A 13,282-nucleotide genomic window follows, 5' to 3' on the forward strand; every position below is an offset into this window, starting at 1 on the left:
AAGCAACTCAATCCTTATGTAAGAAAAAAAAATGAACCTGGGAGCACCTGTAGCACAGTAGTTAGGGCGCCAGCCACATGCTCTTGGGCTCGTGGGTTTGAACCTGGTCTGGGCCTGCTAAACAAACAAACAAAAATGAACCTAGACCCCTACCTTGTGCCACCTACAGAAATTAATTTGAGTCGCGGTACCTGTAACTCAGTGGTTAGGGCACCAGCCACATATACTGAGGCTGGAGTGTTCAAACCCAGCCCAGGCCAGCTAAAATCAACAATGACAACTGCAACAAAAAAATAGCTAGGCATTGTGGCAGGTGCCTATAGTCTCAGCTACTTGGGAGGCTGAGGCAAGAGAATTGCTTAAGCCTAAGAGTTTGAAGTTGCTGTGAGCTGTGACACCATAGCACTCTAATGAGGGTGATATAGTGAGACTCTGTCTCAAAAAAAAAAAAAAGAAAAAGGAAAGAAATTAATTTGAGACCTAAATTAGAAAGATAAATTAGAAAGCCTCTAGAACAACAAAAAAAAAAAAAAAAAAAGGAGAATATCTTCATGACCTCAGCAAGGCACAGAAAGCACCAATAAAACAAACAACAGATAAAGATAATACTGAAGTGTAGAGAGAGCAGAGGTTGGTGGGTGATATAATATTGCTAGTGCATGTAGGGAGGTGACCAACCCAACCCAGCATCCATTTGATGCCCCAAAGAGGAGTAAGGTATATCCAAAATTGAAGCACGTGGCCAACAGAACTAGGTCTCAAACCAGGGCACCCTGAAGAGGTTTCCAGCTCATCTAATTTTTATTTATTTATTTATTTATTTATTTTTGAGACAGAGTCTCAAGCTGTTGCGCTGGGTAGAGTGCCATGATGTCATAGCTCACAGCAACCTCCAACTTGGACTCAAGCAATCCTCTTGCTTCCGTTTTTCTATTTTTTAGTAGAGAAGGGGTCTTTCTTTTGCTCAGGCTGGTCTCAAACTCATAAACTCAAGCAATCCACCCACCTCAGTCTCCTAGAGTGCTAGGATTACAGGTGTGAGCCACTGCACTCAGCCTCTTTTTTCTTTTTTACTGATGGGGTCTTGATATGCTGCCCAGTCTGGTCTTGAACTTCTGAGTTCAAACGATTCTCCCACTTTAGCTTCCAAAGGACTGAGATTATAGGCATGGCATGAGCATTCTGGCTCACCCTACACTGCCTGCCTATTTTTTCAGGGAGACTGATGCCTGAGGCCTGCCCAGGGTCAACAAATACACGGAAGAGAAGAACTAGGCCCAGCCCTGGTCTTCCCCTCCACTCCTCCACCAGGCCCACCTGTGTCAAATGCTGCTCAGAGGCAAAGCCAAGGCCGTAGACGGTGTTGGCACGACTGTCAGCCCACTGCCCGAACTTCTGGGAGGTTTTGGTAAAGGTCATGTTGGGGGTGACAGTGCTATTGATGATGGCCTGGGCAGGGGTTGCAAAACAAAGTTCAAGGTTGATTGGACTGATAATAACAAACATGAAACCCCCAGGTATCATCTTGCCTTTGTGTCTCTGAGCCCCAAGCCATTTTAGGTGGCAGAAACTGAGGCGCAGGAAGGCTCAGGGATTCCCATCCCCTGTGGCACACAGCAAGGCCTGTCACCAGGACCCCTGGTGCCTATGCCCCACCCAGACCCCATCTGGACCTTGGCACCCCCAATGCTGATGATGCGGTAGACATTGCGGGTGGCATCGTAGAAATACGAGACAGTGAGCGCATGCTTGCCCGCTGGGATCCAGTTCCGCTTGGTGGTTGGGTCGATTTGGAACACGTGTGCTCGTGTGCTGAAGATGGGCTGCTCCCTAATGGCGAGAAGGCGCTCAGTGGGGGCCAGATACTCCTCTAGGAAGCTCAGAGGCAGGATGGGGGAGGTGGGAGCTCACCTGGCTGTGGACATTGGTCAAGCTGGGCTGGGTGGGCTCTAAGGGGCAGCCAGAGGGGTGGCAGAAGCTGCTGGTTTGGCCTCTGGAGAGAGAGGGGAATATAAGGCCAGGCTGAGGAAGGCCAAGTAGGTCCTACCTCAGGACCCATCACCAGATCCACCATTCATAGAACTTCTATCAAAAGGCAAGAAAATCAATACACATCACTCCAAGCAAGAAGACCCCATTGTCTTCATCCAGGGGAAGCCCCCACAACACCCTGGCCAGGACATGGCTTTCTGAGAGAACCCAAGCCCCCCCCCCTTCCCTCCATCCCAATGAAAATTCTCATTGTCATGGTTATTGGAGGGCAAATGAAGCCCCTTCCATCCTGGGACCAGGCAGTGAAAACCAAGGCCAACTCTGCTTAGTACTTTCTGCCACATCCACCTATTACTTCTGAGAGTAAGTAGGGCCTTACATCAAAAAATGGAGTATTGATAGGTGCTTACTGAGAGACCAGTTCCCCACTAGACCCCGAGAGGGACCCCTCAGCTCCCACCCTAGGACAGAGGCACAACTCAGAGTCACAGTCCAAATCATCAGGGAGCCCCCAGCACAGTTGAAAAGACAAGACATAGCCAAATAGCAAAATCCTGGTGCCCACCATGGAGGGGCGGAGCAGGATCCAGGATTGGGAGTGAAGCTCCCCAACCTCCCAGTTGGCTCTTCTAGCCACCAACCCAGTTAGCCAGGAAAGATGCTGGGAGGTAATTTCCTGGTCCTCCCCCTTGCTCCCCCAAATCTGCAACCAGGAGACCTGCTGAGACTGAGTAAGGGATTGGAGAAGGGGAGGGGCCCCAGTTCAACAGCCTCTGTGGTCAGAGGGGGTGCCCCCCCCATCCAGTCCTGGGCAGCTGCTGTCTGTCTGGTCACAGGGTCTGAAACTGGAGACCTCGCGTGGAGGAGGGGTGGCAGCTCTGGCCTGGGTTGAGGGTGGGTCCTGGACCCGCGGGGATCCCCGGAACCCAGGCCCTTCCGGTCCAGCCGCTCCTGCCCCGACTTGACTTGCGATGTTTGGAGAAAGTTACTCACCAACTAGTCATGCGCCTCGGACGCCGCAGGACGCGGGGTTCCCGGAGGGGGGGGATCCGACACCACCCGGTACCACGGATCCCCAATCAGGCGGGTGGGTGAGATCCCATCCCATTAGCCCCCCAGTTCAAGAGGGTCTGATACTCAATCAGGATGCAGTCCTCACCCACATCAAGAAGACACCAGTGCGCACCCCAACTTCGGACGCGCGCCCAACCCTGGAACTTCTGAGATCCCCGCGACGCCCCAGACTTCGGAGACACCTCCTCTGTCTCCTCCAACCCCAGGTCTGTAACTTCATGGATTTCCCCTTCTGCGCTGCGGCCTCTCACCCTAGGTCTGGAACTCTGGGGAGCTCCGCTGTACCCAATTACTAAACTTCAAGAACCCCACTGCCACCCCTCCAGTCCCTCGTCCGGAACTTCGCGACCCTTCCACCACCTGGGGGTGGTGACGCCACTCACTACCGGAGGTCCGCAAGCTCGGTAACCACTTCGCAGCCTACTCCAACGCCGGGTCCAGAACTTTGGGAACCTCCCGCGCAGTCCCCGCCCCGACCCCGACTCCAGTACTTCGAGCCCCCCGAGCTACCCTCAGCCCTAGAATTTGGGGGACACTCGCGCCGCCCCCAGGCCTTACGTCCGGACTCCGCGCCCTCCCTTGGCCCTGGGACTTGGAAGCCCCGCAGCTCCCAGCTTAGGCTCGGCCGGCCGGGCTCACCCTGCCAGGTCGGCGCCCGGTGAGTGTCCGGGCACGAGTCGGGTGCAGACCCGCGGCGCTGACTCCGCGCAGCCGGGCGCCCCGCTCGCTCCCTGGATCCCCGGCCCGAGCCCTCCGCGCCTCCCGCGCCTTTGTCTGCGCCGCCGCCACCGCCCGCGCCGCCTCCGGTCCCATCGCGGCCGGTCCCGACGCGGCCGCCGCCCGCCCCGCCTCCCCAGGCCGCTGAGGCCGCCCCGCTGCGCCCCCTGCCGGCCCTCTGTAGCTGGGGGCGGCGGCCGCGGGGAAGGGACTCAGAATTGGGGAAGGGGGCTGGGATCGGGAGAAGGGGGACTGGGGCAGGGGGTGGTGTGGAAGGCCAAGGTTGAGAGCAGGAAGGTGAGAACAAAGAGACAGACATCTGGGATGAGATAGGGATCCAGAGACAGGGAGAGATAGTAGAGAGACGAGAAGCAGATGGACAGACAAACCGACATGAACAGATAGAGATGTGTGTGACCTCACCCTCCTTTCACCTTCTCAGGGGCAGCCCTGACCTTTCAGATCGCTTTTGCCTCTACCTGGGGTCATGACTTCCGTCCTGTGGGGTGGGGGGGAGGCAAAGCTCCTCCTAGGATGAGGGGTGCTAGGGAGTCTCAGAATCTGGGTACAGGCGGTGTTCAATGAGTGTTGCCAGGAAATGAAAGACACCCAAGGGAACTGGAAGCCTTCCTGTCCTTTTGCCCAGCCCTGATCCTGGGGTAGGGATGTCTGTTCACCTCTGTCCCCTCCCAAGAAAATGGTAAACATGTCAATGACAGTTGGATTAAGGTTATTATTACTGTTGTTTGGGGGGTCCCAGAATTGAATGGCTGAAGGAATATTGGTGTCCAGTTCCCAATAAATGGGTGTGTCTCCTCAAGCTCCACTGGCCTACGTTTGTCACCTGTAGTCATAAGGAGCCCTCCCTTTCCATACTTGCCAGGCGAGGATCCTTCATTGGGATCTACCTCCCTAGGCCCAAGCCCACCTGAGGGTCCCATTCGTCAATCCTTTTACTTTTATGTCTCTGGCATCTTCTCCAAAATCACACAGTGCCATTGGGTTCATGGGCAGAGGCCCTGTGGGCCCTTGGAACTCAGAAGCTCTCAGACTCATGGGTGCATTTATTTATTTATTTATTGAGACAGAGTCTTACTTGTAGCCCTCTGTAGGGTACGGTGGCATCACAGCTCACAGCAACCTTAAACTTTTGGACTCAAGCAAATCCCTTACCTCAGCCTCCCAGGTAGCTAGGGCTACAGACACCTACCACAATGCCCAGCTATTTTTAGAGATGAGGTCTCACTCTGGCTCAGGTCTCACTCTGGTCTCAAACCTGTGAGCTCAGGCAATCCACCTACTTTGACCTCCCAGAGTGCTGGGATTACAGGCATGAGCCACCGTGACCGGCCATGGTTGCATTTTCTAATAACTTCAAAGGTTTTTCCTTTTCTTCTCTGAGATCTCCACTCATGTCTCCTTTCCCTGTTTTGTTTTTTTTTTGAGATAGGCTTTCATTCTGTCACCTGGGCTAGAGCGGAGTGTCATCATCATAGCTCACTGCAACCTCAAACTCCTGGGCTCAAGCGATCCTCCTGCTTCAGCTTCTCAAGTAGCTGGGACTACAGGCACCAGCCACCATACCCAGCAATATTTTTTATTTTTTGTATTGACAGGGCCTCACTCTTGCTCACACTGGTCTCAAATTCCTGAACTCAAGTGATCCTCCTGCCTCAGCCTCCCAGAGTGCTAGGATTACAAGTGTTAGCCCAGCCTCCTCTTGTTTGATTGCTGTTTCTGCCTAACAAAAATCACACATTTGTGCAGATAGGTACCTTCAAATTACCTTTAGGTGAATTCCAAATCAGGTTGTCTCTGGAGACTTCCAGGTCAAGATCTGAGTTTTCTTCCCTCCAGGCCTGTCCAATCTGTTCCTTCTACCTGGAATGCCCTCTCTGCTGGCATCTATCCTGTCTTGTCCTTCCAGACCCAGCCCCACTACCCCCTCACCTCCTTTGGGAAGCCTCTCTGACTATCCCAGACTTGCAAGAGGTGTTGCCCTCCCCTGCCCCGTGTCCCAGTCCCTTCCTGTGACTCAATGTTACATATTTGTTACATGAACAGGTCAGGATGCTCCTCTATAGCTGGCCCATCCATCCTAGAGCCTCAGTCTAACCCAGCATGAGAGTGACTGTCCATCCCAGCTAGGGAAACTGAGACACAGACTAGATTTCCCCAGCTGCTTTTAACTTCATGAGGTGTCTGCACAAGGGAAGGATTTGGCTTCACTCTCAGGCCTGAAGCCACAAAATACTTGAACACTGTGGGGAACAAAGACAATACCGTCTGTTCTGTGCAAAGAGTGACTTTTCCTTATTACCAACAAAATAATTTTTTAAAAAAGTATCTAGGAAAACTGCTGGCAGGACCAAGGCTTCTGGAAGCCGCTAAGAGTTTGCTGAGAGCCTGGCCTATTGCAGAACTGGGTCCTTGTGGTTATTCTATGGAAGTATCTGGGTGAGGACTCCAGGCAGACTTTGCTCTTTGTGTGGGCAGAAAGCAACAGTGTAAGAGAACAAAAAGCTGAATTGCTTCCCTGCGCCCCCTCTCAGGCTTCTGAGAGGTGCTGGGGACAGGGCTGGCCTTGAGCAGCCCCGACCTGAAGGCATCTCAGCAAAGTCCAGGCTGAGGAATTGGCTTCCTCAGTGTAGACCTAAGCTTTCTCACCTGGAGAATGGGCTGATGCTTGCAGACCTAGAGGGACAGAAAGGGATAGGGAAGTAACATCAACAGCCGCTTTGTCTTCTGGGTATTGACAGGTAGAGGGCTGCCCTGAGCTGCCGTTCCCTCCCCAGCCAGAGCCCTCTTCTGCCTGGGCCTTGAGGCCTTTCTTCCAAGGAACTGGGAATGTTCTTGCAGGGCAGGCAGAGGCTACCACCCCAAGGTTGCAGACTAGGGGTGACAATTTTCCTTTGAGTCTGAGGAATGGTATAAGGAATGAGTTTCCTGACACAGGAGAGACCAAGCAAGGGCCAGGATAGTTCATTCAGCACTAAGGAAGCTGCATTTGCAGAATGGCTCTTAGGGGTCAGGCTCTGGTCTCTGCCTAGTTAAATTTGAATGAACTTTTGGGCTTAAGCTAACCTGTCTCTCTTCTCCAGAGGGTTCCCATTCCACCAGAGCAGGGGCCATCCAGTTACTCGTCCCCAAAGCTGGGTGCCCAACCTCCCAGTGCCAGTTTTGATGATCTGTTTATGGCAGGATTCAGTTGGCGTTCACCTGTTACATGGCTCTGTCCCAGCACCTGGCCTGTGACAGATCTCCATGAGCACTTTCAGAACTATGGGACTCCCCCTCTCCCCAGGTTACAGCTTTAGCCCTTGGTGGCCTCTGGACTCACATGAGCCAGAGAGCAAATCCCAGCCCTGCCTCTTATTAGCAGTGCAGCCCTGAAGAAGTCACTTCCCTTCTCTGTTTCCCTATCCATAAAATGGACATATGAATGGTGCCCACTTCTGAGATTTACTGTTCAGATCCAGTGAGTTCTTATGTGAAGAGAGCATGACTGTAGGTGCTTAATAAATGCTTTCTGTTAGAAACATATTTATTCTTGTTATGTGCTTTGGATCCTGAGCCAACTTCTTAGTTTTCTTTTTTAGGAGTTGAAGGACCCCAACCAGACATAAGTTCTTGAGAATAGAAATTGGTCTAACCTCACATAATATCCTCTAAATCTTTAGCTCCTAGCTCCTCATATGCCTTCTCCATCCACCTCTTTCTTCCTTTTCCCCATTCTCCCAGGCATGCATAGCTAGTGTAAAACTATCCTCCTTGAAAACTCCTATTCAAAAAAAAAAAAAAGAAAGAAAGAAAACTCCTATTCATCCCTCAAAGCCCCACCTCCAAAAAGCCGTCCCTCCTCTTCTTCTCTAGACTCTCCTCTAGACCTTCCTGCTGTGGCCAAGCCTTGACCCCACAGGGCTGGGAGTGTCTGTGTCCAGCTCTGACCCCCTGAGCCTGAGCCTCAGTGTACCAAGGGTGGAAACCAGTGGTGAGGCTTCCCTAGAGTTTGTTGTCTCTCAGCACAAGGTGGGCACATGGGAGTCAGGTGACGGGAACATGCTTGAAGATGCCATAATATTGGTTATTTTGCATCACTTGAGGGAGACCGTGCCTTAAATTCAGAACTTGATTTCTGCCCAAGGAAGAAAAATCATTTCATTCAACAAAAAGCTCCAAGGAAGCACGGGAGTCAGGCTCCCTCAGCCCTATAAAGAAGGCTCTGGCATTGGGTCATAAACTTGAGGGTTCAGGACTAGGGTGGGTTGGGGGTGGGAGGAGGCAACATTCAAGACCCCTCTGAGCAACAAACCTGGATCTGAAGATCAGTTTCCACAGACCTAATTACTCTAATTTGCTACATGCACTAATTACCTCGTGGGTGCCGGGTGGCTGGGCGGGGCTGCCCCATTTTCTGGAGGTAGGTCGGGGCCCATTTATTTTTGGCTGCATCGTCCTTGAAGGCTCCAACATCAGCCTGCATGAAGGGCAGAAAGTGGGGCGGAGAAATTGCGGCCACTCAGGACTCTGTGGGACCTGGGGGTCAGGTGGCCTTGGAAGCTCCCTGAACAGGAGGCTTGTAATGAAAGCCTGAGGGTCTTTGACACCCAGCCAGAGACAGCAGGATCTGGAGGGACAAAGATTCTGCCAGCTCCAGGGTAAACTGGTTGGTAATGTGAATCATTGCTGGGAGGGGCATTGTGAGGGGGTTAGTCAGATGAACCTGGGTTCAAATCCCAGATCCCAATAGCTTGCTATGTGTTCCTAGGCCTTGCTATGTGTTCATGACCTTTCATGAACTCCTTGCACTTTTTCTGAGGGGTGAAATAGGCATGATAATTCAAAAGGGTGCTCTAGGCAGAGGGCACAGCATGTGCAAAGGCCCTGAGGTAAGGACCAGCTGGATATGTTGGAGGAAGACTGGGGAGGCTGGAGGGGGGAAGCAGAATGGAGTAAGTGAGAAGAAAGTATAGGTGGTGCGAGACCTTGGTGGAGGGGGCCATAGGAGCTGAGCAGAGCAGAGCCTCATGGTCCCTGATAAATTGAGTGGGTTTTGTTCTGAGGGTGTTGGGGAGCCATAGGAGAGTTTGGAGCCAGGGAGCAAAAGAGTGATCAGATTTACACTGCAGGCTCTGGGCTGGGTTTCAGCTCTTAGGAAAAAATGAAGTGTGCAAAATGGGAACAGACTCTGACTTTCTCTGAGCCTCGGTTCCTTCATCCTGGGCAGAGTCCTGAGACTTGGGCAGCCCCAGGACATGCTGGGACCTCAGCCAGGGAAGCCCCTCCCCACCACAAAGCTCCCAAAGTTTGGCTTAGCAGCCTACACGCCCTCTTTTCCGCCTGTCCCTACTTCCCACGCTCCTTCTGTGGCCTTGGGGGAACAGCTGTGGGAACAGAGAGCTGGAGGCCGTGGGGAAGCAGCTTGGAGGGCTCTGGGGGCCCTGTTCCCTCTTGGTGACAGCCCACGCGGGGCTGCTGGGCGCCGAATGTTCTTGCAGTGGTTGGGTGACTCAGAAGCTGCAGCCTCTTTCTTTGGTATTGCCAGAAGGAGACCATTCCTAGTCCCTAGGTGTAGGCCTAGGTCTGGATAGGCCACCTGAGGCCTGGCTGCCCTCTGGAATGCCTCTGCACCAGCCCTCTACCCCCAGTTGCTCACTCCCCTGCTCTAGCACCTTCCATGGCTCTTCAGGATGCCTCAGAGAGAGAATCAAATTCCTTATTGCCCATCATCCAAGTTGCTGAGCCCTACCTCTGAGCCTTTTGTACTGCTTTCTGAGCCTTTTGTCCACCCCAGACTGGGGGCTCACCAGAGTCCAGGCCCAGGCCCAGGCCTCTCAGAGGCCTCATCATCCAGTGTGGGAGTACACAGTAGAGGCATCACAGGAGGAAGACACCCATGTGACAGTACAAGGCCAAATCCCGTGGCCTAACCTTTAATCTCCTTTTATAGAAGCGGAAACTGAGGTTCAGGGAGCTTAAGTCCATTCTCTCAAAAAAAAGTTCAGCAGAAAGGAAGAGCTGGGCCTTGAACCCAGGTCTCAGGGGCCAGGCCTGCTTCCTGCAGCCTTTGGAGCCTTATTTACCCAAGTCAGGGAGTGGGTTAGGGGGGCTCATTAACCCACCTGCAGGTAGATTTGATGCAATCTGGGCTTAAACTCAAGGAGTCCAATAGCTTGTCTCTATGGATGCACCAGGAGGACTTCCCTGAGCCTCTGTAAAATAGTCAGTGTTCATTATTTACTTATGTTTATTGAGCATTTACTACCTCCAGCGTTATTAGGAACTCCTGTCCTCAAGGAGCTCACATCTGGTGGGCAAGACAGATGATAAACATAAAAAATGAAGAGGTTGGGCACAGTAGCTCATGGCTGTAATCCTAACCCTCTGGGAGGCCAAAACTGGGGGATCACTAAGGTCAGTTTTGGTCTGAGACCAAAACTAGAAAAATTAGCCAAGTGTGGTGGCACACACCTGCAGTCTCAGCTACTCAAGAGACTGAGGCAGGAGGATCTCTTGAGCCCAGGAATTTGAGGTTATAGCAAGCTATGATGATGCAATCTATAATGCATTCTAGCTAGGGTGACAGAGAGACACCTGTCTAAAAAAACAAAACAAGCTCGGCACTTATAGCTCAGCTGCTAGGGCGCCAGCCACATACACTGGAGCTGGCAGGTTCAAATCCAGCCTGGGTCTGCCAAACAACAATGACAACTACAACCAAAAACTAGGCGGCCGTTATGGTGGGCACTTGTAGTCCCAGCTACTTGGGAGGCAGAGGCAGGAGAATTGCTTAAGCCCAAGAGTTGGAGGTTGCTGTGAGCTGTGACACCATGGCACTCTACCCAGGGCGACAGCTTGAGACTGTCTCAAAAAAAATAATAAAATAGGCTCAGCGCCTATAGCTCAACTGGCTAAGGCGCCAGCCACGTACACCTAAGGTGGTGGGTTCGAATCCCCAGCCCAGGCCCGCCAAACAACAATGACGACTGCAACCAAAAAATAGCCGGGCGTTGTGGCGGGCGCCTGTGGTCCCAGCTACTTGGGAGGCTGAGGCAGGAGACTCGCTTGAGCCCAGGAGTTGGAGGTTGCTGTGAGCTGTAATGCCAGGGCACTCTACCCAGGGGGACAGCTTGAGGCTCTGTCTCAAAAAAGAAAAAAAAATAATAATAATAATAAAATAAAAAAAAATAACAAAACAAAACAACACAACTTGAGAAGATGACTTTTTTTTTTTTGGAGACGAGAATCTTACTCTGTCACCATGGGGAGAGTGTTATGGTTTCATAGCTCACAGCAGCCTCACACCGTTGGGCTCAAGAGATCCTCTTGCCTCAGCTTCCCGAGTAGCTGGAACTATAGGTGCCTATTACAATGCCTAGCTAGTTTTTCTATTTTTAGTAGATATGGGGTCTCACTCTTGCTCACTCTGGTCTCAAACTCCTGAGCTCAAGAGATCAGTCCACCTAGGCCTCCCAGAGTGCTGGGATCATAGGCGTGAGCCATGACCCCTGGCTCTGAGGTGATGACTTCTAATAGTTAGGGAAAGATCAGGTCAAGACTAGGTAATTCATTGAAGACTACTCTGAAGAGGTGGTGATTGATGGCAATAGCACGTGCAAAGGCCCTGAGGTAGAAATATGCTCAGTCCCTTGGAGCAGCATGAGGAGGTGGGTGTGGCTAAAAAAGAGAGAGTGATATGGGGGAAAGTGGGAGGCCATATAGACAACAAGGTCCATAGACTGGAGCACAGGGGGCCTGTGGACCCCAGTGAGGAATGTGGACTTCATACTCAGAGCACTGGAAAGCACCAAAAGGCTTTTGGACAGGAGAGAGGCATGACGTGCTTTTATGAGTTTAGGTAAGATTAGATAAGATTCCTCCTGTAGCCATGTGGCAAATGGACTGACCAGGGCAAATCTTACACTTCTCTCTCGATACCCTAGTCACTTGATAAACAAGTGACATTATTATTTTCACTATCATTGTTTCTTTAGGGATGAACTAAAGCCTCTGAACACTTCTTCCTCCCAGGGCCACGGAAGGAAGTCTGCCTCAGTAAGCTCCTTCCTGCCCCTTCTGCCTTCCCCTCTCTCACCAGGTCCTGGATGCTAGGCCCTGGTCTTATCATTGAAATCCCAGGCCTTTAAGAGGAAGGAAACATCTGCTTCCTGGAGTGCAAAGATCCTCCAGTCCTGAGAGTGGTCACAGGGAAGAGAGAACCATTGAAAGAAAGAGAAAGGGTGTCACATGTTGCATAACACAGAGACAGTCACCAGGGGCCTGAGTTCGAATCCTCAGTCTGGCTGGGAGGCTCTGAGCTGGAGATTCCACCTGGGAGGGGATTCCCAGCTGGTTCTCCCATTTGCTTGGCACTGGCTAAATGCTTATGATGGATGCTGTTAGGATGATATAGACCCACATATGTGCTCTTTTCTTTTCTTTTTTTTTTTTTTTTGCACTTTTTGGCCAGGGCTGGGTTTGAACCCGCCACCTCCGGCATATGGGGCTGGTGCCCTACTCCTTTGAGCCACAGGCGCTGCCCTAGACCCACATAATTTTCAGGACCCAGTGCAAAAGAAAAAATGTAGTGCTCCTTGTTAAAAAATGATCATGACCTCTAAACTGGTGGTATCAGAACATTAAACTCCAAAGCCAGTCCTGGGTGGGAGCTTTTGCTACAAACTTTTATAGCTGGGGAAACTGAGGCTGAGAATAGGAAGGGGTCCCTCAAGAACAAAGGGACCAGTAGCCACTGCTACTTCCTGAAATGGTTGCACATGTATTGAGTTGGGCAAAGGTGACGAGACTCAGCTTTCCTCTTACAACTTGAAATCAAAAGTTGGGATTCCAGAATTCTGGGAAATGTCCCCATTTTTCAAAAAATAATTTTTTTTTTTTGGTAGAGACAGAGTCTCACTTTATTGCCCTTGGTAGAGTGCCATGGCGTCACACAGCTCACAGCAACCTCCAACTCCTGGGCTTACATGATTCTCTTGCCTCAGCCTCCCAAGCAGCTGGGACTACAGGCGCCTGTCACAACACCAGGCTATATTTTGGTTACAGTTCAGCCAGGGCCAGGGCCGGGGCTGGGTTTGAATCCATCACCCTCGGTATATGGGGCCAGCACCCTACTCACTGAGCCACAGGCACCACCCTTTTCAAGATTCTTTAATTCTCAGTTATAACAAATCTCAAAGTAAATGGGGACTAGGGGGCCACCATCTGGGGAAGAGGTGTTAGTACTGTAACATCTCAGGGCCCACTGTCACATCTTAGGATCCCTCAGGTTTTGGTATCCATCATGAGCCTTTGGGGGTGTCTCCTCTGCTGTGGGTGGCACCTTCCAGGGAGGCCATGACCAGGAGCTAAGGGGCCTCCACAGGGCCCAGCTAGGGTGTAAGTGCTTGGGACTTAGCCATTAGCATCACTGTGGATGTGAGGAGTAGAGGTCCCCCTGGGTACTTAGGTGTCTGGGTGTGTGATTTTTTTTTTTTTTTTT

The 13,282-nt window shown here is 51.6% G+C and overlaps 1 protein-coding gene across 1 annotated transcript in view; it reads right to left on the reverse strand.

Annotated features, from left to right (window-relative positions):
* The window catches only part of HOMER3 (homer scaffolding protein 3), a 9,375-nt gene extending 5,484 nt beyond the window's left edge, over positions 1-3,891 (reverse strand). Inside the window, exons 1-4 of the mRNA XM_003796653.3 lie at positions 3,706-3,891; positions 1,912-1,993; positions 1,674-1,830; positions 1,318-1,449 (exon numbers count right to left, since the gene is read on the reverse strand). Of these exons, the coding sequence (XP_003796701.1) occupies positions 1,318-1,449; positions 1,674-1,830; positions 1,912-1,925 (303 nt within the window). The 5' untranslated portion in view covers positions 1,926-1,993; positions 3,706-3,891. The remainder of the gene's footprint in view (positions 1-1,317; positions 1,450-1,673; positions 1,831-1,911; positions 1,994-3,705) is intronic.
* Between the last annotated feature and the right edge of the window lie 9,391 nt (positions 3,892-13,282).

This window comes from Otolemur garnettii, unplaced genomic scaffold (assembly GCF_000181295.1).
Source record: "Otolemur garnettii isolate 467f Iridium unplaced genomic scaffold, OtoGar3 scaffold00105, whole genome shotgun sequence".
In the NCBI taxonomy this organism is placed as follows: Eukaryota; Metazoa; Chordata; class Mammalia; order Primates; family Galagidae; genus Otolemur; species Otolemur garnettii.